General features: G+C 35.4%; 1 protein-coding gene across 2 annotated transcripts in view; it reads left to right on the top strand.

Moving 5' to 3' along the window:
- The window catches only part of DCDC1 (doublecortin domain containing 1), a 424,949-nt gene that overhangs the window by 357,681 nt on the left and 41,477 nt on the right, over positions 1 to 25,791 (top strand). The window contains exon 20 of one of the 2 annotated variants that reach the window (XM_061201531.1): positions 16,247 to 16,370. The exons of the other annotated variant lie outside the window; for it this stretch is intronic. Within the exon in view, the coding sequence (XP_061057514.1) occupies positions 16,247 to 16,370 (124 nt within the window). The remainder of the gene's footprint in view (positions 1 to 16,246; positions 16,371 to 25,791) is intronic. 2 annotated transcript variants of the gene reach the window in all.

Raw genomic sequence — 25,791 nt, 5'->3', positions numbered from 1 at the left:
CACTTCTTTTTCCATCACCAGCCCCATCCCAGTACCTAATCCATCCTCAAGTTCAGCTGATGAATCTGTTCCTTGATTTCCATGCCTAGATCTGGAATCTGTCCATTTATTTTGATTTCCACTAAACTCTAGTCCCGGTCACCATCATCTGTTCTATAGAAATTGACTCCTGCCTGCTGTTTCTGTTTCCATTTTTGCTCCCCTACCATCCATTCTCCATCAGCATCCAGTCTTTTATTTTTAACTGAATATTAGATAATGTTACTCTCATCCTTAACAGTCTCTATCATGTTTAGAATAAAATCTCAACTTTTTACCTTGGTTCCCCAAACCCTACAAGTTCTGGCTCCTGCCCACCTCTATGACTGCTGTCCCCACCCCATTCTGCTCCAGCCTCCTAGCTCTCCTTCTGTTTATGGAACATACTAAGCTTTTTTCCATCTAGTGCAATCGCACCAGTTGCTCCTCTGGCCCCACTTACTCTTCCCATGAGTTTCATATGGCTCTTTCTTTCTTGTCATTCAAATCTCAGCTTTAATGTAGCCTCCTACTTTCCCTGATAACCCCACATAAATTAGTTACAGAGTCACTCCATCATGTTAACATATTTTAATTCTCTGCATAACATGTACCATTTTCACACCTTCTTTATTTGTTTGTTGGTTATAAGCTCCATGATAGCAGTAAACTTGTCTGTCCCGTTCATGGCTATATCCCAAGTGCCCATAAGAGTTCCTGGCATTGTAGACACTCAAGAAATATTTATTTGAGTGACCCATTTTCATTTATAATTTTCTCTTCACATTTATATATATTGTTTAGAGAAATACGTATGTATATATTATATGCATTTTTTTAATACAGTAGGAGTTATTTTCAGTAGTCACTTCATAAAGGATACCATTCTTTTTGGTAGTATTTTTCAGTACAATGAGTTCTGATTATGAGCAGAGCTGTTTATATTCTTACAGATATTTGGAGTTTCTTAGATTTGTGTTACTCTAAATGCTTAAATGGATCAATTTTTTTTCTCTTCCTGGAAAAGAAACTACTGATTGTCTGCCAAAGTTTCTTCTTCCCTCTTCTTTAATTATCAAGGGTGGGAATGGGCCTAGACCAAATACTAAATTCACTAATCTCCACTGCAGATATAGGTGGCCCCTGATATGAAAAGTGGAAGTCATTAGGTAAAATCCTTGGAAAAACTATTTAAAAGGTTTTGGCTAAAGTATTAGACAGGTACCCTTTTACTCCTACCTTTCCCTTCTTGCTGCTTGGAAAATGGCCATGATGGCTGGAGCTGCAGCAACGATTTTGTGATCATGAGGCAATAACAAGGAAAAGACATAAGAATAGTGGAGAGAAAAGAAGACAAAGTCTGGGTTTCTAATGACTGAATAACTGTTATACCAGTTGGACTGCTAATTTCTGGATTTATGCATAAGAGAAAAATAAATTTCTATCTAAAATAAAACTTTATATATACGTGTGTATGTATGTATATATATATATATGTATACATATATATATACATATATATATTAGTCCACTATTATTTGAGTTTTCTGCCATATGTGGCTGACCCTAATAATAATTTATCTCCCTAAAGAAAATTATGGCATCCCTTTGAATGTTGAGTATATTGGAATATCAATTTTAGTAAATTGTTTCATTAAATGATCTATTTATTAATTTTACATAAATTATTTATTTTGGGAATTTATTTCTATATATGTTGTTTTCCATGTTCTCATTTGATAGGGGCACTATGGCTTAATGAGGAGGATGTGTCTTCGGAGTCAGATGATCATGGGTTTAAAACTTAGCCTTGTCACTTACCTGACCTCTGGCAAGTTTCTTAATATTTGAGCTTCACCTTCCCCACCTCACCTTATTAATACCTAATATAATTTTAATGAGAGTAAAGTGAAGTGAGGGAAATATTCTATCTCTTGTTTGGGGTTATGCTTCTGCACACTTGTCTACATGTGTAAAAAGTCATTGGGCTATACATTTAAGATTTACACATTATGTAAATTACATTTTAATTAAAAAACTGGCAAAAATAGGCATGCCATAAGTGGAAAAAAAAGAAACCCAAATACTCTAATATTTTAATATGATTATTTTATTTCTATAATAAAGAAGATGATCATTCTGGGGAGGATTTACAGGTATTTTAATTTTAAAATTCAGAAACTGAGGTGAATGCATTCTGCTGGAAGTGTTCACATATAATACGTCATGCTGAAATTTTCACTACTAATTTCTGACTCTCCTTTTAGAGTTCTTTACCCTAATATCTATAAGATCTACAATTATTGCCAAGATGTGTTGTGATTTTGTTTCCTGTGCTGAAGTCTTGAGGTTTGGGAAGCAGAATCCAGAAAAAATTGTGTTTTCATTTAAATTAGGGGGTCAGCATCCCCTTCCTTGGAATGATTACCAAGGAATGATTGTTCAGTTGGAAGGAGGGGTCGTCTGATTTCTATAAAAAAGATTGTAGCCAAGGTTAAATGTGTGGGCTGTGAGACCCTGTGACCTTCACCAGGAGCTCTGGATTCCCGCTCCGCTCCTTTTAGGACCAACTTTATTTCTTCCCTAAGTTTGTGAGTTGTCATCCCTAAAGATTTTCTCCTTCTCCAGTCCCTTGTCCCATTGTCCCCAAATGTACTCAATCGACCCATGTGGAAGCAGCTCCCCCTGTCATTTGGGAGGTGCCAATTTACTTCTGTGAGAGACAGGCTGGTTTTCACATTACACTGGCAGCTATCCTGGACTTTAAAAAAACAGCTGTGTGGTTGCCAGCTGACCTGCTTTCAACCAAGCAGCTGCTGCTTAAAGTCAGGGGTAGAGTTTGTAAATCCTTGGGGACTGAGAGTTGCTCTTCACCCACCTTTGTTTGAGAATACGAAATGTCCAGGTTACGAACTATGTGAATTTCTTCCACTTCTGATGGAACCACAGCAGAGGATGTTCTGTGCTGGCTAGTTTAAACCAAAGGTCAGACCAGACGAATGTGTGTGTGTGTGTATATGAGGAGTTGTACGAATCTGGTTATTCTCCTATTTCTCATCAGTTGCTCACCAGGCTAAAATTAGTGATTTTTTGTGAAAGAAACACCTGTCTTTTGCAGGTTATTTTTGAACTAGGACAGTGAGAGATAAACAGGAATCCTTTTTTTTGTGGAATTTGGTGTTGAGTGGCATATTTTTGTTGGTGAGGGAGAGAAGAGGCCAATGACACAGTTCCATACACACGTGGCCACACACATACACAGAGCCACCTCACACAGAGTGACTGTAACTATGGATTTAGATATCTTTATTTCTGTCTTCGTGAAATAAACCCTAAAAACCATGGAATAAACTCCATTTATTTTTGCTCCTTTTACCTCCTCACCTGTACGCTGCACAGTAATTTAGCTCCCCAGGACAGCTTTTAAGATTCTAATCTTGTTCCTTTCCGGCACTTTTCTCACAGCAGTAAGGAAAGGACTGGCATTCCTCCACTATTGTATATAAAGGAGAATTCGTTCTTGGAAATAAGAGCATTGTTTATGTTGAAATTCCCTTAGCTTAGCTGAACCTTCGATTATATCGCCCATTCAGATAACCAGATTTTGACCCCCTGTGGTCTGTTTCCATTCTCGGAGAATTGTCAACAATTTATTTCTGCTCTGGCGATTATTTTTGTGAGTGAGAGCAAAAGAGACATCTGGGAAGATTTTGATAACTGAGTCATATATAAAAAATTCTAAGCACACTTTTAAAAGATACCATGTGAGAAAGTATAGCTTTTGCTAAAAAATAGCAAATTGAACTTAGTTACTGCTGAGGTGGCATTTGTAAGCTGTGACTGTATTTATGAATCACACTGTTAACTTGATTCCAGGTAGCATGGAAAACATCTTTATTTGTAGTTCATAAATCTGGAGAATATTATTATTTGAAAAAATCCAATATGATTTTTATAATTTTTAATGGGACCCAAATGCAAACTAAATACTTCTATTATTTTAGTGGAAGTTTGGTGAATTTAGAAATAGATCGTACAGACCTAAAAGTGCTACGTAAATTTTATGCAACATAATACTGACGATATGAACCCCCATCACAAACTAAGATTTGTCATTTAATTCTGTGACATTTTGTTTCCCCTACATATTTAATCTATTTATTAGACACTTTCATCCAGAAGCAATAGCAAGTTGGCAAAGACACCTAATGGTCAGTATATTTTGCTTAATGGGAAATACTTCTGATTATGCATTCAGAAATTGGGAAAATACTGTTTCATATGCTGTCATTCCCATTGCTGAATATTACAAAGACCAGAGAATATTCAAAGCAAAGGCAATTTTTTATTTTGTTAAGTTCATGTTTATGGCATTGTGTACAAAATGCACATAAAAGACATTCTCTTATCTATTCCTATTATATTAGAGAAGTTCATGCCCTGCTCTTAGCATTTTCCAACACAGCTGTAGAGTAGTTTAAAGCCTATTTTTTAAATAAGTGATGCTCAATTTGTCTTTGATGATCCGGATGATTCAGGTGAGATGGGAGCACGGTCGGGCCCTTATTTGCATAAAAATTAATCACAGAAAAATGTAAATTGATAAAATTTTGCCTGGCTTTTCCCCCCTATTTGAGAACCCGTGGATGGCTCCCAGAAGCAATCATCTCAGTATGGGGCCGCGTTGGATGCTGTACAAATGATCACATTTGTGTTGAATACTCACTCATTTAAATGTCAGCACTGATGGGGCGGTAGAAAAAATCAGTAGAAAAAATGAAAAATAAATACACAGCAGCTGAAGACTATCAAATCCGTGGGCACTCTTTAGAGATATATGATCTAATGTGAAAAAATTGCAGATTAATTATCCTTTTTGCAAAATGGTAATTGTTTTAGTATCACACCCAGAAAAAAATCTGCAATTTATTTGGAATCAAACAAAAAACAGTAATGTTAAATACGTCATTATATCATTGTGTTTATTAGAAGCCTGCAATTAATTCCTAAGTCTCCTTAGGTCTTTAAAGCTGCATAAAATGAAACAAAAGAATGTTGCTATTAATTTTCAAACAAATGCTTATCTTTCAAATCAGTCTGATTTGTGTGAAAAAGGAGGTAATGTTATGAAGTTTGGTGGGTATTGTGTGTTAATTTCATTGTGCTGCTGACACTTCTGATAATATCTTCCCAGATCCTGTTAAAGTTGTAATGTTAAAATTTGAAGGTTTTTGTTCAGTGGCGTGTAACTTTAACTCACCATTGAAGAAGTCATTAAGCGTATTCTTAAAAAAAGATGCTTTAAGAAAAACAACAGCAAGACTAATAATGGGGGAAATAGAAACTATTTGTGAGATTCCCCCAAACAGAAATTCTTTGGACTGCCTTTAGTGCACCATTAACATGCATGACTTTTCTTTCACACATGTAATTTATGTGCATATTTGAGGTTAAGAATTTATATTTAGCTATTCTAAGGAAAATAATAAAACCTTAAAATTTTCTTAAATAAAAAGAGGTGTAAGTGGTGTCACTTTCACTCCAAAAGATGAGTAGAAGGCATCATCATCATTATTATTATTATTATTAATATTTTTACAGTTTACAATCCATTTATCTTTGTTTCTGGGTAGCTCTCCTTGGTGCTGCTTTCGTGTTCTCAGTGTACAGTTTACCTACAGCTTTCTAGCACAGGTGGATATTAGGTTCTTTCTTATTATTCTATAACTGTAGCATAGATTTAAGTGATTGAAATGTTGAACACATCTTCATTAGCCAGGGAAGACAAAGTTAAAACATAGCCTTTCCACCTGCTGACTTACAAAACTCCCATTGAATTAATGTTACATTAACCAAAGTCGATTGTGGCAACACACAAAAAATATTTTGAGATGGTTGAAATCTACTGTTATTACCAGAGTTGCTTTGTAGTTAGCTTAGAGAATAGCCTTTAAAATTTAAATTGACCAACACTTAGAGACCATGCCTGTTTTAGAGATTAAATATAATTTGTCATATAGTGAGAATAGTTAACACTATGGGTCACATACCATTTATGTCATTTAACAGTAACATAGCATTTAACTCTGGAAGCCAGCCTTTCCAGAGTGCTGACTATGGGCCGGACACTGTTCTGGTCCTTTATAGATAATTATGTGTTTAATCTGTATAACAGCTCTCTGAAGTAGGTATCTTGTTATCCCAAGAGTGACAGGTCCGAGGTCACCCAGCTAGTCAGAGGTGAAGCCAAGATTTAATCCCAGGGGTCTGGCATCAGAGTGCTTGCTCTCAAAGACTTTGCTCTGCTGACAAATGCCTAGTGAGCACATCTAGGTGCCAGATCTGCTGCCAGGTGGAGTCTTGGCAAGAGAAAGTGCTTTATTTTTGTGACTTTAGAACTTTCTTTTTATAATTGAAGCTTGAATCTATTTTGATATCAAAATGTGTCAAGTGACACATTTAAAAATTTTATTTGGTTGAAAACTTTATCTTAAAAAGTTACAATTTATGTCATCATTCGACTAAAGTTGGAGAACCTTTTTGGTCACTTTAAGATCGTGAGACATGAACAGTCACTGTTTTCCTGAACAATATTGTTACTGTTGAGATGAATCCTTAAAGGCACTAAAAGAGATCCTTGTCCAATTTGACAGACTTGGCTATTGTCAGAGTCTCTGGGAAAGTTCACATACCCCCATTCATTTCTCTGTCCCTGGTATAGTTCATTGGTTCATGTTGCGGCCTTATTTTCATTCATTTACCCATCCATGCAATTATTGATGCATCTACCCATCCATTCATCCATCCATCCATCCATCCATCCATTTATTCAATCCAGCCTCCTCTTAAATTTTCAGGTTTGGGATAAAAGCAATCCTTTTGTCCCATGATAAAATAGAGACTCCCTGCCCACAGCCTACTCATCTTCTCTTCACCGCCCCAGCTATGTCTAACACTTAATGGCATCCAAAATGTATAGGTAGCCACACCAGCTCCCATGTCCAATATCTGCTCCACCCCAAGCAGTGCAGTCCCTTGGCCACCTTTCAGTACTAGGAACTGCATGCCAGCAGGAGGTTTACAATCAGGATAGAGCTGGGGTGGAGGCTGCTCCAGTCCCTGGAAGCAAGTTTGGGGCTGTTTGGCCAGGGAATCCTGAGGTCTCAGAAAATTGTCTGGAAGTGGGAAGAGGCACGTGGACTCCAGCTGGACACCTCCCCTGGGTGCCATACACTCCTCGCCCACTGAGTGAAGCAGGAGGGGGACAAAAGTGAGGTCCAGGGTAGGGCCACTTGTTGCCCAGGTCTACGGTTGGTCCTACATTCTACAACTGTTTATTCAGTGCAAGCTGTGTGCTAGATGCTGATCTAGGCACTGGGGATGCACCGTAACAAAAACAGACAAAATCCCCATGAAATTTACAGTCTAGTAGAAATAGACACCATTTCTCATACACTGAATTTTATGCTGCTCACAGTATCATACTGTGACAAATGTAGAATTGTTCACATATGTCTTTATTAAGAGTTTCTTCTATATAATGCACTGCATTAGAAGAAAAATATAGAAGACCATTTTCCGAAATGTTCAGAGACTATGGGAAGTCACTATTGCTTCTTGTCTCTCAGAGAAAACTCACTTTTTCTGTGAAAGAACAGAAAGAGGGCCATCTTACAACCTGATTTTAACAGTTCACTCAGCAAACACTTACTGTGTACCTCCTTTATGACAGTAATACTTGAACTGAATTGTTAGAATTACTGCATAGACTAGGTTACTTTCTGAACAGTCAAGGCTCTTTATGTCTAAAGGTTTGCTTTCCCATAGGGACTGTGTGATTCACTGAGACATAGGGATCTAAGTTTACTACAAGCCCTTCCTATAACCAGCTGGGTAAGTCTTACTGGACCTCATTTCCCTCACTGAGAAATGATAGGTTAAATAAAGTAGCCCACAAATTCTTTTCAGATCCAAGAAAAGACTCATCTGGTGGCTGCTGTCATTACTTGGTTTGTAGCCTCATCATTCCAGTCTCTGCTTCCCTGGTCACATCGTCTTCTCTTCTGTAGGGTCAGATTTCCCTTGCCTCTCTTTTATAATGACACATGCTTACACCTACTTAGGTAATTCAGGATAATCTCCTTGTGTCAAGATCCTTAACTTAATCACATCTGCAAAGTCTGTTTTTGCTTTATAGAGTAACATTCATATGTTCCAGGGATTAAGGCATGGATATCTTTTGAAGGGCCATTTTACAGCCTACCACAGATCATAATGTACTGACACTTTGTTTTGCAAATCTTGCAATGGTCTTGGCCAAACAACGAAATATTTATTTGATCATAAAGAAATTAATTGATAATGATGGAATTTCAGGACCTAGTTTTGAGACATAATTTTGAGTAGAGGGCCATTCTATTATCTACCAAATCATATGCAAATGATCTCTTACTTTACTTACATGTAAGAGGAGTCTTGCGTGTTACTTATCTCCTCTCACTTCAGAGTTAAGAATTCAAGAATTTTGGTGTCAGCTAATGGGGAATTGAGAACCCAGATTCACTAAGTAGATTTTAAATATAGTCCAGATTAGCTCATTCATTCATTCCTTTATTAAGTGGACAGAGCATGTCCTAAGGACCAGACTCTTGCCTGAGTTCTGGGAAATCAACTTCCCATCTCTTCCATGTTGACCCCCCTTGCCCCCCAAGAAGAATCAGTGACTCTCTGTTCAGTTCTCTGCAGTACCTTGTATAATCCCCATGAGCCCCCATCACCTATGTCACTGGTATTTGTTTCACTGGTCCATTTTCTCACCAAACTGGGACTCCTCATGGGTAGAAACTGTCTCAGTTCCTTGGATCCCTGGCACCCAGCAGCATAAATGTTGAAAATGTGTTGGATGGACCTTCCAAGGACCAACTTTAGGCAAAAGATCCTTATTGTTACTTGATTAACTTTGTGGACTTCCTATTAATATTTATTATTTTTCCAGTGCTCTTATACCTCATCACTTCTTTTCTTTAGATGACTGCTCTTGTCCTTTTCTTTTGGAGCCTCTACTTTGTTCTTCTTTCCCTCTCAGTTGCTTGTTCTTCTTTTTTCTCATCTGTTTTCTGGGATCTTTGTTTGATGCAGAACTAAAATGTGACTCACAGTTGGCACTCCGAAGACCTTAAAAACTGTTTGGGAAAATATTCCTGAAGAGGAAATACGTATAAAAAGCTACCACTCACTTTCTCATGACTGCCAATATCTTTGGACCATTCCTGAATAGTGATACAGTGATAACTAAAGTCCATCCCATGATTCCCTGGGAACCCACACAGCACCACCTTAGATCAGGCAAGTGGGGTCTATCTTTTTAATGCCAATATTTCTGAAGAGCTATCAGTCACTGTCTCTAAGAGCATTTCTTAAAGGAGTCAGAGAAAGTGACCATTGGACAGACCAGTGGGTGAACATCAAAGAAAGGAAAAGACAGGACAGGAATTGATGAAAGCAGCAATGAGAATTAGGAAAGAGATGAGCCATCAATGGTGGCAGCAACCCATGAAAATTTCCTCAGAGGTAAATAGCAGAGAAAGCAGTAAAAGGTTCAGAGGAAGCACAGGAAAAAGTAAAAGACTGGAGCCATGGAAATGGCCAAGATTATACTAGAAAGCATGTAGGCTAAGCTGCTCTGACAGATACTCCAAAACTTTTAGGCTTATACAGAAGCTCATTTCTCTCCGCATGATGGTTTATAGATAGGAGGTGCTAGGAGCTGGTAGGCAGCTCTTATTCTTATCATGGGGTTTCTACCTAAGGGTCTAAAGTGGCTGTTTCAGCTCTTGCCATCTCAGCCAGTGGGATGGAGAAAAGTGACCAGGGGCGCACATGTCCAGTTGTTTAAAAGGTGAAGTCTATGAGTGAAGCACACCATATCCGCTCACAGCTCATTTGGCTGGAACTTTGATGCATGGCTAAACCTAAATGCAATGAAATCTTGTCTTTAGCTGGGTAGCCATGTGCCCATATAAAAAAATCTATTATTACTGAAGGAAGGGAGAATTGATCTGGGGGATAACTGCTCCCTCCTGATATAAATAAATAGAGGCAATCAAGAGCCTTAAATGGTGAAGCACTTTGCTTTAAGCAAAAGAGTTGGCTAGATATAACAGACTGTGAAGTGAAAAGCTATAGACATAAATCAACTCTCTTCTAGCTAGAACTCTGTGTCTTTAAAAATCATATACATTGGAGCTATTACGTAACACCAAAAGATTGTATCCTTTTCCATATCTTGAAATGGCATCTTTCTTCCCTCTCATTATCCCAAACTCTTTATTCTCCATGTATACAGAATTCATTCATCCTTTTCAGGGATTCTTCTCCCACCCAAACAGTTTCTTTCCGTAATATGAAGCTCATATTATTTTCTTTCCATTAGGTCTACCTATTATAACTCTTATTGAAAGTGCCATTTTTTTTCCCATTATATACTGTCTTGTATTGTTTTCAAAAACTTTCCAGGTATGTAATTTTTGCTTCTTCCTAAAATGCTATAATTTTCTTGAAGGCAAAAGCCCTCTCTAACTTCTTTTGCATTGTCTGTAGTGCCTAGCATAGTACAGGGGAGAGAGAGCAGGCACTCAATAGACAGTTATTAATTTGTTTTATTTGCATAAAAATTGATACAGAAACTTCAGGTAGTGGATACCCCAAAGACCTCAGATACCAAAGCTAAGCTATCAGGCCCAGATAGGTGATTAATTAAACAGATTCAAGAACTCAAAGACCACATCGGATTCCACCATAAGCAAATATTTGAAGGGAAAATGGTTTTTTTGTTTACAGATCGAGATTTTACTGTACTTGCAAAGAGAGCTTTGCTTTTACACAAGTATAAAACTCCCTGACTATGGGAGATAATGATAGGTTTTTAGTGCTGAATATAGATTACTTCTATGTATCCAGAATCTAAATAACCAGAAAGCTCAACCAACTAGAAAAACAAAACAAAATAGAGCAGGTCAAAGACTTTTTTTGAAAAAAAAAGAAACTGGCAAGAGATGTCAGGTGTGACTTTAGATCCATCTGTATATCCCTTTATTTTTCTAGACTAAATACATACATACTCCTGGCAATTACCATTAATGTACTATAGGTTTCCGCTATATTTCATAATTGATGTTTTAAAAAATTGAATTGTGTTAAGTCTTAATTGATGATTTTCAATTGATAGAATATAATATACAATTATGGAAATTGTTATGAAATAAGTGTTCTTTTCAGCATAATTGTTGGAACTATTTCTCATTCTTAAAAATTCCCAGTTATGCAAGATGGAAACATGATCACTGAGTTCCCCTCTTAGCCTTTAGTTGCCATTAAAATTCATTCTCTGTTTTAAGTACTTTGCTAGTTATCAAAATAATGTGAAGAGATGGAGCAAATGGGAATATATAAAACAGAAGAACAAATTCCCTGTGTATTTATTAGTTTCTACAAGATATTCTAGGAAAAAAGTAGAATAATGTATAATATGCAGAAATTACTTGATCTTTGTAAATTTTGGCTTGTAAATTAAAAACACTGCAGTCTTCAGTGCCTTGTTTCTATTAAAGTTTTTTAAAATTTAAATCTTAAAATAATTATTTTCTTAAACTATTAAATTTAGCTTTAATATTCAGTGTAAATTGAAAGATTATTGTAGCCTAAAATATTGATACAATGATACTAGTAAAAGCCTAGAGACTGATAACAGATGGATTCAGATTTCTAGTTATGTATCTAATCTTTCCTTATACAATGTTTAAGATGAGCTTGTATATGTAGTTCCTGATTTCAAATAATTTCTTCTCTGTCTAGAGAACTAGACTCTTAGAAACTTCAAAACAGTTCAAATCTATGGAAATTTGTTGGGCTATTATTAAATCCCATCAAAATAGGTAGCTATTATACTATTCTTACCATTTTTGCAATCTGCCCATTTCTTTCTCCTATCCTTTTCTTTTTTCAGAGATGGGGTACCTAATGTTAGTCTTATAAACTGATTTCTATCAAGATCCATGTATGAAACATATAATTGTTTTGTATGAATAATGTGCTTTCACTGTTTCTGAGGAGCCATGCAATTTTAAATTAATTATAGATGAATTCTAAGTGGTCTAATCTTGCGGCTTAGATAAACTTAAAAACTGAAAAATGGCCAGTTAAATAAATAAACAGGTCCTGGTGTAAAGCAAAGAGTTAGAGTTTCTTTGACAGTTGGAGCATGTGCATCTGATCATTTTTACATGCATGTTTATTAGAGACTGCTGATTTAAGTTGGAATTTGCCATAGTATTTATAATTTACTGTATCAGATCCAAATTATATATTGTATCATATTTTATTACTATGTTCATTACATTGTTGGAAACAATGTAATTGTGTCCTGATAGAATATGAAAAAAGACTATTTCTCTTCAACTGGGACACATTTAGGTTTCTTTTTATCTTACTATTGATTTCCAAGAGTGCAAAATAATACTTTTCTGTCACAGTGCACGATTTCTCAGAGCCTGCCACGATGCTGAAGTTCTATCAAAGGCACTAGACTCTGAAAACATTATCTAAAGTGTTTTTGTTTCCCATTCCTTTATAAGATTAATTGAATAGAGCATTCTGATTAATGACTCCATTAATCAGACTAAATTGATATGATCAATTCTGGACTTAGTTTTTGAGGGAAGAGATTTCTGTCAACTGAAATGCTGAGGAATGATCCTCTAAGTTTTTTATCTTTTAGGTTTATGTAAATCCAGGAAGATATTTTAACTTTGGTCATACTTCTGTCCATGAAGGTAGATACTCATGAAATATCACAAATAGAAGTTTACCTTTAATGGAAAGGCAGGGTTAATAAAGATACTGTTTTAAATAAACAAACTTGCCTTTGAAACTTATTTCGCTACCTTGTAGCGTGTGTGTATATATGTGTGTGTTCAAGTAAGTCCTTTCAAAACATGAGATGTTTTGTTTTATATAGTGTTTCTATTATAAATGACAATTATTTAAGAACCCCTTCTTTCATACTGAAGAAAAGAATGGAAAATATTAAGTAAAAATAAGTTCTCAGAGGGGCAAGAAAAAGGCTGCCTGAAAGCATTGCACGAATCATTGTCTCCACCTAGTGCTGACTTTCAGGAATTAAGATTCCAGAGTCCTTAATGATGCTGTAAAGTTCTAATTTATGTTATGCACATGTACAGTCATTATAGCTGGGCCTTCTAGTGCCATTATAGTTAAGAGTCTGTCAGCTTTTCATTTATAAAACATCATATTAAGAGGTCTATTGCTTTTACATAAAAGCTCACACTGTGCTGGAACTCTGCAGTCCAATGGCCTCTGCTGTATGTGAATGTTTATTAACAGTGTTATGTTGAACTTGACCAGCTCTTTTTAAAGACACCCTGATGGGGTGAAGTTACATAGGCATCTCATTCAGAAGGATGAATCTGTTCATCAATAACCTGTCCTTTACCTTATGGTAATCGCCCTACACACATCAGACCAGTGGACATCTAAAAACTCTGTTGATGTGGCAGGCCCTGGATTTTTCACAGGCTATAGTTCCCACCCTATGGCACACAAGAGGAGACTAACAATTTTGGCTACTAATGGGAGGAAAGCAGGAGAAAGTAGTTTCATGGAAGTCAAATGAAGTCAGGTCAAGTCAAGAAAGTGTTTTAAAAAGGAGGGAATGATCATGTTGGACCCTGATGTTAGTTCAGTTATGTCTTGAGAAATGACCTTTTTGGCTTTAGTGATGTTAAAACCCTGATGGGGCATTTTCACTGGAGTTTCTGAGATCTCTAAAAAATCTAGTTGGAATTGGTTTAAGAGAAAAAGGGAGGAGAAGAAGAGGAGATGAGTCTTTTACGGAATTTGCTGTAAGGGAACACGAAGAAATAAAGCAACAGCTGGAGGTGGACAGTGGGGTATAGAGAAAGTTCTTTTTTATTTTTATTTTTTTTAAGATATCAAGCTGTCAGACATTATGCAGATGGAATGACCAGAAAGGCAGGAAAATTAATAGTTCAGGGTGGGAGCAAAGTCCTAGATGAGAGAGGATAAGGATCTAGCCAACAAGCAGAAGTGTTGGCCTTAGATCGGAGCACGGTAGCAGGAGGTCAGGTTCTAGGCTGGTAAAGAGCAAGTCTTTCCTGCCACCACCCCTCAGTATCCAGGCCCCAAGAACTTCCAGCAAGCTTTGGGGACACCTGGGCCCTTGTACAGAGGGTTGGATATTGCAGATGGTTCTGATGAGGCTGGGCAAGCTCAGAAAACTTTTAGGCTCAGATGACCATCACGTGTGCTAGAAAATTATGGGTGATGGGCTGCTTCTCTATTCTCATTCATTAATCAGTGATTTATTATATTAATAAATGTCCATCATTTCATTTCTAGGCTGACTATTACTTAGCTGTAGTGATTATTCTCTTTCCATAATGTTAAATTTTATGGGCTAATATTGATTTAGGAATTCCACATCTTTGATTTTAAGTAAAATTGTTGATTTACTTCTTAAATTACCAGTGACTGACTTTATTATGAAGCTTATCTCCCATTCGTGGAATGAATTAGCTGGTTTCTATATCTTTATGGTTTAGAATGTTTTATATAGTACGAAAATGATCTGTTCCATGCCCTGTGAAGTTATATGAGCAAGAGCATACTTTCTATTTCAAATCTTTAAGGGTTTTCAAAAATTATTTCTTCAAAAGTTGTGTATTTATTAACATATACATGCATAATATACTGTTTTAATCTTCTCTATGCTAAATATTTTGCTTGATTTTTCTATTTGGCTTGTATATTTTTTAATCTAAATTTATTTGCATGAGATTTGCTATTTTACTTTTCATTTCAAAAACATTTCTTTAAACGTTCTACTAATAGTCTAAATATTTTCTAATTCTTTATTTATATTTGAATCTTTACTACTTTCTTTCATCTGTTTTCCATGGGATATATTTAGAATAAATTATTGAGTTGAATGCTTTATTAATTTCCCTTCTCTGTTTAGCTCTTAATAAGTAAGCATTTAACATTATAAATTTATCTTTGAATATAATTCTAAATGTATTCTTTAAGTTTTCATGATTATTATTTTCATTGCTTGCTAAATAGGTATTGATCATGTCATTTTTTTCCCCTTGTCTGGTATAATAGTATTTTGGGAGAGAGAATGTGTTTTTAAAATTATCTTGTGGTTGAAATTGTGAAATTTAAACTTTCATTTGTATCTAATTTTGTGTCATTTGCCTCAAAGTGTAGCTTGTTCAATTTTTATTTTAAAACTGTATTGAAGTTTAATTTGTTAGTGTGTGGAAATATTACAATGTTTCGAGAATTATTGAGAAAGACACATTTTCTGTTAATAGACTAAAATGTCTATAAGTAAATGGTCATACTTACATTTACTAGTTTTAGCAGTCAAGTATTTTATGTCCTTACTTGTTATTTAAAAAAAGTTACCTACATCTGTGACTCTATTTCTGTTTTGTAAATAAGTTCATTTGTACCAGTTTTTTAGATTCCTCATATAAGCGGTACAAGGGGGAAAGGGGTGAAGGGGGGATAAATTGGGAGACTGGGACATTGACATATACACACTACTATATATAAAAAAAATAACTAATAAGGACCTACAGTATAGCATAGGGAACTCTACTCAATACTCTGAAATGGTCTATATGGGAAAAGAATCTAAAAAAGAGTGGATATATGTATATGTATAACCGATTCACTTGGCTGTACACCTGAAACTAACACAACATTGTAAATCAACTATACTCCAATAAAAATTTTTTAAAATTTACCTAGTAGTTCATAATCTGTTGGTGATGTAATGACATCTCCCACAGTGATTATGTATATGTTGGTTTCTCTTTAAATGTCTAAAAAGTTTTGCTTGATTTTTTTTCTGTTAGTACTGTTATTTATGTCATTGTTATTATAAATTGACTGTTATTCTACTTTGCCTTCTGCCTCAGATTCCACTGTCTATTATCCCAATTTTTAAAAATGTATTCTTTCATTAAAAATTACTTTTACTTATGTCTCTTGTACACAGTAAATTATCAGATTTGGGTTTTTAATTCAAACTGAGTTTTTGCCTACCTAATAAGAAGTACTCAATGAATATTTTAAAGAGATAACCTTGCTAAATTCCTTTTTGTCTTTTATTTTGTTTTAGGTGGGCCATAAAACATGAAGGGACTGGGAAGCCAGGCCAGTGGAAACATTCCAGAGTTGAAAATCCTTTCTGGAATAAGCTTACGTACATGTGGCCAGTCCTTCCCAGTGGCCAACTTAATGAGGTTGTACTGCTTAGTATAAGACATCATTGTTGAACCTTATTTTAAGTCCCAGTATGTGGTCAATGTGTGTGAAAATTTCCATGAAGTTTTTGATTTGCAGTTGTTAGGTACAAGTGATCAATTGATGCTGTTGTTCTATCAATTAATTAGAAAGATGCATTTAAGTCATCCAATATGGAATGGATATGGAATTTATTTCTTCTTGTAGTCTGTCATATTTTGCTTTATATATTTTGAAATTTAGTTCTAGACACACACATGTTCAGAAATATTTTATCACCCTGGTGAATTGAAACTTTTATCATTATGTAGACTGTCTCTAGCTCTAGTAAAATTTTCAATTATCCAATACGAATAGAAATATCTCAGCTTTTTTTGTTGTTGTTATTTGCCTTATATATCTTCTTTCTATCCTTTTACTTTTTATATTTGTATACTCTTCTGTTTTAGGAAGACTCTCCAGTAATCAGCATATAGTTAATTTTTTAAAATGGTCAGACAATCTTCATTTCTCAACCAAAGGATTTAGTCTTTTCTATCTATTGTAATGACATATATATTTGGATTATTATCTGCTTTTTCTCTGTTTCATTTTTCTCCATTCTTATATTCTTTTAGGTTAATTTTTTTTCTCGTATTTTTCCCATTTACTAGATTGGAAATTATACCCTCTATTTCCATTTTTTTGTTATTACTTTGAACATTTTAGCTTGCATATGTAAATGATCAAAATCTAAAGTTAACAAATATACTTACTCTTATCTCAAATAATTGAGAACGTTAGAATGCTTTAACATCAGTTGTCTGATTTGTAACTTATACACTATTATTGTCCTCTATTTTAGTTTTATCTTAAAAAAATTCCCACAAGATATTAACATTGTTGTATGTGGTTAATATTAATTTAGATTTACTCCTAATTTTTTCTCTTTCTTCTTTTAAATCCTTGTTATATCTCAGTCCTTCCAACTGGGGTTACTTTCCTTTTGCCTAGTATACCCTTCTTTTAGTTTTTGGTAGCAAACAGTTTTTACTTATCTTAGATTACTTAAAAATTTATTTTTAATTTTACTTTTACTAAGTGAACTTAGTCTTTTATTTTGCCCTCATTCACATAAGGTATTTTCACTTAGCAAACTGAAGACATCATCACTGACTTTGCTGTTTTTGAGGAGTCAGCTATAATTCTGAATATTCTTCTTTTGAAGGTAATCTGTCTTTTCTCCCTGACTGCTTTTTTTTTTTTTTTTTTTTACATGGATGACCACAACAAAAGCAACAATGATTGCAATTACCAAACATGAAACACACTCATACTATGTCATAATATTGACATTCAGTCCAGTAATCCTCCACTGTAACAGCTCCTTTACTTTGCAGTGAAAATTGATTTGTATATTCTTTGCCTCTGAGTCCTTGTGGGATTTTTTCTTTTTTTAAATTCAAACAGAAAGTCACAAAAATTATACTCATCCTCATCAGTTCACTCAGTCCCATGTAATTAATTTTTTTTTTCATCTTGATCTTTTGTTAGCACTTTTATGAGCTCATCAGTTTTTCATTAGAGTTCTGAAAATGCTTATTCATTCAGTTCAGCAGTACAGTCTCCCTGACTGCTTTTAAAATCTTCTCTTTTCTTTGGGTCTCTTCAGTTTTATCATTATATATTCAAGAAGGGATTTCTTTTTATTTTTCCTACTCAAGGTTCTTGAATCTGTGGATTGATATCTTGCATCATTTCTGAAAAATTATCACCCATTATCTCTTCAAGTATTATCTCTCTTATCCCCTCTGTTCTTTATAGAAAACTCTGATTAGGTGTATGCTAGACCTTCTCATTTTGACCTTCATGTCTCTTAACCTCTCTTTTATATTTTCATTTCCTTGCCTCTTTATGATGTATTTTTGGATCATATTTTCAGACATTTCTTTCAGATTATTAATTTTCTCTTCATCTTTATCTAATGTGCTTTAAACTCCAAGTGAGGTCAGCCCACGGTATGAATTCTCAATGAAGATTATTTTTTCTTCCACACAGAGAAAATGTTTGAGATGGTCTATTTTACTTGCAGCCACTTAGAGTTATTGTCTCTGGTTTGCCTTTTCAATGAAATTTATCCTTTTGTGGTTCTTGTTTTATGAGAGGAGAGGGTCTCCTGTTAGATTTCCCACCTTGGCTGGGCCCTGAAATTTGTCTCCTGCACCCGTCCCCTCAAGACGATGGAAACAGAAGTTTGCTGGGTTTGGAAAATTCCCTCAAGATAAAGATCCAGCTTCAGCACTCTGTTTACCTCTCTGGGTCTCTAGTATGTCTTGCTTTATTGCTAGGTCAGTGATATGTTCCAAAAGATTTTTTAAAAATATTTTATCCTGATTTTTTTTTAAATCCTGATTTTTTTAGTTGTTTTGTCAAATTTTCTGGTCTCAATCAAGTTTTTTCTTTCCCTTTAAATCACAATTCTCTATGTGTTCTCAGTGATTGAATCAATGAGTCTCAGCACTTTAGGGGAAGGACAGATGGAGTCATTCCAGCTGAAACCAAGAAGTCATTGTTTAGAGCCCCAAATATGCCCTAATATTTAGACTGTAGTGAAGCAACAGTCTAGAAATCTGAGGCTTTTTTTTAGAGAGAAATGAGCTCTTCAAAATACCAGAGGCTGTGGTTTGGGTAGCCTGAGCCAGTAGCTAGATGAATTATATGCCTAAGACTCAGGGTTTGCAGCATAGTGAGAGCCAACATGGAGCCAGGGGTGGAGGGGTGGCACAGAGACAAATAGGCCCAGCATAGGCCAAGAAAAAAAACTGTGAGTTGTGCTAATTGTAGGCTTTTCTTCAGAGGTTTAGGAAGGCTAAAACCTAGAGAGCAGAAAGGATAACTTACTTCTCAACTGGAGGTGAACAGGTATCAGCAGGTTGCCCAGTATCCAAAGAGGAGAAGAGCACATCCTTAGAGATCTTTGAGGATCAAGGACAAGTACCACATATAGACCATGAACCCCTTTTCCCAGTGGTATATGGCTTATTGAACTTTCATCTATGCCCAGAAACCACATTGAGGAAGGGGAAAGGAAGGGTATATCCTTGAAAAGAAATAACAGTTCTGGTAAGAAGTTTGAACATTTAATTTGATTCAATATGTATCCAAAAGTACAGAGCTAAGAACTAGACAAAAAAGGCTTTTCCAAATTGGCAGAAATGGGGACACTTCCAATTGGAATATTAAGTTTCCCACCTGCCTGGAGGTGGACAGGGATGCCTCATAAGGAAGTGTACTTTCTTATACAGGGAAAGAGAACAATTTATAATTATTGTAGACTTCACAGATATTGTGCTTACATTTTTTTTCAGCCTCAGTATACAGGTAAAGTAATTCAGTTAACTAATTAATTGACTTAAATGATGAATGGTAATTATATTAGGAAATCTAACTTAACCATATTCCTTTTAACATTTACCTTTTAAAACAATAACATTTTTGCTAATAGTCTAGAATTTGACAGCTAAATGATCTTAGGAATGAAAATGGATTGCCCCACAGTTCTCTAGCCATTCAAACAGAATAGTAGCTTTTGGTGAAATGGTTAAGAAGTCACTGTACTCCAACAAAACCCTGGCTTTGACTTGTAAACCGAACAGAAAGGACTAAGGCACTAAATTAGCTAAAGTGAGAAAAATGGACCATGTATTTCAAAATGACTCAGCCTAAGAATCCTCTTATTTCTTGAAATGTTTGAGGAAGAGAAGAAAACACTTACCAAGCAGAGAACAGAGATAGTTCTCATTCAAATTCAATGCACTCTACTTGACTTCAAGTCTGGATTCATCTTATGTGAAGGAACCATATTTTCTTCCAGCCCCACTTCCACATAATTGACTTTTTAAGCAAAAAGATGATCTTATCTATGTATAATTAAGCACAATTAACTTTTTCTTGGAAAGACTTTACATATAAATAGACTGTAATTAGGAAATGTGATATTCATATTGTGGGATTCAGAACCCTTTGATCACTATAAGCATATACGTTAATTTTACTCCAGATTTAATCTACCAACTTTATTACTTATCTAAGCACTATTTATTATATATTTAGGCAATGCAAACAAAGCAAAAAAGGAGATAGACATGGTCCCTACCTTCATGAAGCTTACAGTTTAAGAAGTATAGGCTGTATGTCAAAAAGGAAGGAACCAGAAAAGGACAAAGGCAGACTCTGTGAACAAAGGACAAAGAAGGGAGAGAAAGAAGAACTCACAGAAAAAGTTTGGTGTCCCATTTCAAGGCTGTTTGCTGAGCCAGTTTATTCAGTCAGACAGTTAGTATGAGGAAAGTTAGCTAGGCTGATTGTCTGAATGGGCTTGAAAATTAAGTCAAAATATTGAATCTAAAAAAACTATCTAAGAAACACTATCCTGAGTGAGATTCAAAGTCTCCTGCTAATTCCTTGACTAGAACTTTACAAAAGAGAATGATGACCAAGGGAAGATTTCAGGAAATATGTACAATGAGAATTATTTTTGTGGTGACTCAGAGTACATTAATACCAAACTATTTACCTCTCTCAGTGGTGGCAACTGATTTCACCTTTTTCTCCTTGTTAAATATTATTCATTCTAAAAGACAATTGATGTTATGTTTTATGAGCAAATAAGATTTCATGTATCTTGGTATATCAGTATTTTTAAAATATGTTAAAACCTCCTAAAACCACAAGATTAATGAATTATTTTGGTTAATTCTGTGACTAACTTCACTGGAATAATTTCTAGAAACTCAGGTTATTTCTCACCCTTATGGGAAAAGTTATAAGTTGAGAAGTTGTACTTCTTAACATTTAATGGTAAAATGCAATGGATTTTCATATTCAAGGATGAAATCATTGCAAAAAGTGAATCTAAAGAGACTTAAAATTTTAGAATGAGCCACTGGATAGTGATTTTAATCTCTCTAAATTACTCAAGTAAAATATATCTATTTGGAGGGGCCCATGTTAAACAAAGCATGTTAGAAGTACATATTTTATTAATCTCTTAAGAGATGATGACAGCTAGCTGGCAGTATGAAGGGAGGAAAAGGAGATGTAGGAAGGCCCAAGACAAAAAATTGAAGAATCTATTCATTTATTAATAATAAATAGATAAGGGAGGGCCAATTTGACTAAGAAATTCAGATCACTGGTTAAGAGCTGGACTCCCAAAAGAAGCACAAGCTGCCTCTGGTTGTGAGAGAGAGATGAAAAGGAAAAAGAATTATCAACGTAAGGGAGCACCACAGCTCATCAAGGTCTGCTGACCATGCAGCTGTGCCACGGAATAGTGTGAACACGTAGAAAACCAAAATGAAATGAATGGGAACATTAGAATTCCAATGGAGAAAATGGAAGGAAAGGAAACAGCACTCCAGTCAGTTTAATCCATGTTTTTGTTGTCCTTCATTATCCTGACACCATATTTCTCTATTTCTATGAAAGACAATGTAAAAGTGCCTTAAACATTAGAACAAGGTTTGAGGTAGCTTGAAAGAACTGCCAGTGATAGCTCATACATTTGGAAAGTTTGGAAACCCATGAAAATTTTTCATCTCTTTGGATTGAGTTTCTGTGATGTCATGTTAAAAAGAGAAGACTCTTGGCCTTCATTCATCTAACTGGAACGCAAAGGAAGCCATCTGAAATCAGCAGTGCTGCAGTGGTGTTAAAGCCACTGTCTGCAGTGGTTACCACCTGTTATGAGACAAGTTTAGTAAGTGAAAGGATCTAAAAATAACTAGGAGCTAAGACAGCACATTTCAGATAAATTCATCAGAGTTATGGCATGTTTAGGATATTGAAAAACAATCTTAGTACTGCATCTTAACTCTATGAACTCAGACTGAGTTCTCACAGACTAAGCTCAAGGGAGAATTGCCTTTCCCTTCCGTGGTTCCGAAAGAAAGAAAAAGGGGAAATATTAGCTATTTTACACCAAGACGTCAATGTGACAGTCATTTTTTAATGAGAAGACTGTTCTTCTCTTTCTCCTCCACCAGTTCAACCCTTGCTACATGATGGTTTGTCTATAAATAGTACAAATGTTGATTTGCTCTGAATTGCTTAATATTTTTGTTGTGGAAGAATTACAGGTCCGTCTTGAACTTACTTCTTGAAGAATTATACAACTCCACTCCTCCACCACCACTCATATTAAGTAAAACCCTTATACCCTTATAGGAAAGTTTCAAATGAAAATATACAATGTTTGTCATAACCTTTGGTATTTCTTCTCAGTAACAGTAGTAAGGGAAAGTGACCGCATGTTTCTCCATTCATAATAATAGACATATCTAAATAAATACTACCCTCTGCAATTTAAATTCTATACAGGTAAAAGGTTCTCAGTGAAGGTCAAGAATACAGTAAAACTTCATTAATTCAAATTTTGCTTATTTAGAAGTACAATAAGTTAGACTCATGGTATGCCACTATTATGAACACATTTACTAAGCAAAATATTATACAAAAATTAAAAAGGAAAAAACATTAGACTGAAAAACACTCACTCATGAGAGTTTTAAACATTTATTTATATCGCTTTTCTCCTAATTAAATGCAATTAATGTTATTTACTGACTCTTCTTGCAAACAAATTAGAGCATTATAATTAGATGCCATTTCAGAAGATTTAATCTTCACAACTTTCAGATATTTTTAATATTTATTTAAAATGCATCTCCTTGAACTATATGATTGTTGAGTATAATTGCAAGATTCTAATAGCTTTTCAAGGGAGCATAAATTAGTAAATTATTACTTACTGTACTAGCTTTAAAAAAATGTTCTCCCCTTCCGTAAGCTAAAGGCCATGTGTCTTGGTCTGTACTGGTCTAATGTGCCAGCACATCTCCCCAACCCCTGTGTATCTTTATCTTGGTCATGTCAGAAGGACACTGACAGGACACTAGGACCACCTCTGCAGTGATTGCCTGAACTTTTTGCCTGCCCAATATGGCTCCCCCTTTTTGGGGGTATTGTTACCTATATCCCCTTTAGGAAATTTCCTCTATTTTTAGTTCATGTGGATTATGGTGTCTTTGCTTAGGGTCCTCAGAAAGAGGAGCCTGAGGCAAATGGCTTATGTGCTACTACTTAGTTAGGGAGTGCAGTCCCAGGGAGCAAGAGTAAGGGACAAGCAGAGAAGGAAGAAAAGCCAGTATAAGAACATGCTATCAAGCTGTCCTCCAAGGAGCCTTTTAAACAGTTTTCTTAGGAGAGTTTCTCCTGGAGAAGAAAGAGGGAAGAATTTATCCATCAGCTTCTATCTCTCTTTGGTCAAAGGTTTGCCCAAGGTTACACAACTGGAGTGGTGGGTTAAAGACTCAAATGCAGGAAGTCTGGCTCTAGAGCCCTTGGCCATTCATCAGATGTTCTCATAAATGTTAGTCATTGATAAGAACTAAGGAGAAAGTAGAAGCAAGGATAGCGGGCAGGGCAGGGTTTGGAAATTTTCAGTTGACAAGGGATGTGGCTTCACTGAGGTGATATTTGAGTAAAGACCTGAAGATCAATCAGATCTCTAGGGAAAGAGCGTTCCAGGAAATGCATAGAACCTGAGATGCTGTGTTTGATGGATAATGAAGTAAATGTGGCAGCAGCAGTGTGAGTGAGGGGAGAGCAGCAGGACGTAAGGCCAGAGAGAAGAGAGGGGGTGCAGATCATGCAGGGCCTTGGGCCATTGTAAGACCTTTGGCTCTTACTCCAAGATGGGAAGCCATTGACAGGTTAGGAGCAGAGAAGTGATATGCTCTGACTGAGTATTAATAGAATCATTAGGATAATAGAGCAAAAAGGAGCTAAGGTAGAAGCAGGAATAAGCTGTTATAAGGCTTTTGCAATCTCTAGGTGAGAGAAACTAGTGTCTTTGTCCGGGGTGGTGGGAGTGGAGGTGATGAAGAGTAGTTGGGCCCTTGATATATTTTGAAAGTGGAAGCAGGTTCTGCTGATGGATTAAGTAAGAAATAAGTAACTAAATAAATAATTAGAAAAGGCCCTATATTGAGAAATTCGAAAAGATATTTTGAGTAACTCATGGGCTAATGAAGAAATCCTAATGAAAATTTTAAAAGGAAATATTTAGAACCAAAGAAAAATATGTGAGATGCAGCTAAAGCATACTTGAAGGAAATTTACAACCTTAAATACTTATATTAAAAGAGAAGAGAGACTAAAATTTAATAATTAAGTATCCAACCTGAGAAGTTAGGAAAGTAACAGCAGAATGCACTCAAAGAATTAGAAGGAATTATCAATAGTAAGTTAGAGGAGAAATCGATATAACATGTGATAAGTATAAAACAGAACCAACAGAGTCAAAAAATTGGTTCTTTTAAAATATTAATAAAATGTATATACTTGGCCAAACTGATCAATAAAAAAAAAGCAAAGGTAAATAATATTAGGAACAAAAAAAAAGATATAAGTATAGATGCTGAGAAATTAAGAAAATAATAAAAGGATATTATAAGTAAATTTATGTTAATAAATATAACTTAAAATAAATAAAATGGCCAAATTCCTGGACAAAAGTAATTTAACAGAATAGAATCAAGAAGAAATAGAAAGCCTGAATAGTCCAATAATCATAGAAAAAAATAGAATCAGTAGTTAAAAATCTCCCCACAAAGAGAACACCATTACCAAATAGTTTTATTGGCAAATTCTACCAAACATATAAGAAACAAAATTTAGAATATTACAAAAGAAGTAACACTTCCCACCTCATTTCATGAGGCTAGGATAAACTTGATACCAAACCTTGATGAGGATAGTTTAAGAAAATTACATGTTAATATCATTTATGAACATACAAGCAAAAATCCTAAAGAAAATATTAGCAAATTAAATACAGCAATCTGTAAAAAAGATAATACACTGTGACCAATTTGGATTGACCCAGGAATGCAAGATTAGCTTAAAATTAAAAAAAATTAATGTAACTAATATATAACCAATGAAAGGATAAATAATAATATGAGCACATCTCAATAAATGTAGGAAAAAGAACTTTACATACCTCCACATACATTCAAGAAAAAAAATCTTAACAAAATGGGATTGATAGGAAATTACTTAACCTGCTACAGAGTATTGCAGTCTTAAGCAGACTTTAAAAAAACTAATTGAGGGCTTCCCTGGTGGCGCAGTGTTTGAGAATCTGCCTGCCAATGCAGGGGACACGGGTTCGAGCCCTGGTCTGGGAGGATCCCACATGCCGCGGAGCAACTAAGCCCGTGAGCCACAACTACTGAGCCTGCACATCTGGAGCCTGTGCTCCGCAACGGGAGAGGCCGCGACAGTGAGAGGCCCGCGCACCGCGATGAAGAGTGGCCCCCACTTGCCGCAACTAGAGAAAGCCCTCACACAGAAACGAAGACCCAACACAGCCAA

This window comes from Eubalaena glacialis, chromosome 10, assembly GCF_028564815.1.
Source record: "Eubalaena glacialis isolate mEubGla1 chromosome 10, mEubGla1.1.hap2.+ XY, whole genome shotgun sequence".
Lineage (NCBI taxonomy): Eukaryota > Metazoa > Chordata > Mammalia > Artiodactyla > Balaenidae > Eubalaena > Eubalaena glacialis.
Note: the sequence above shows the minus strand (reverse complement) of the source record. Positions and strands in the feature narration are given on the sequence as shown.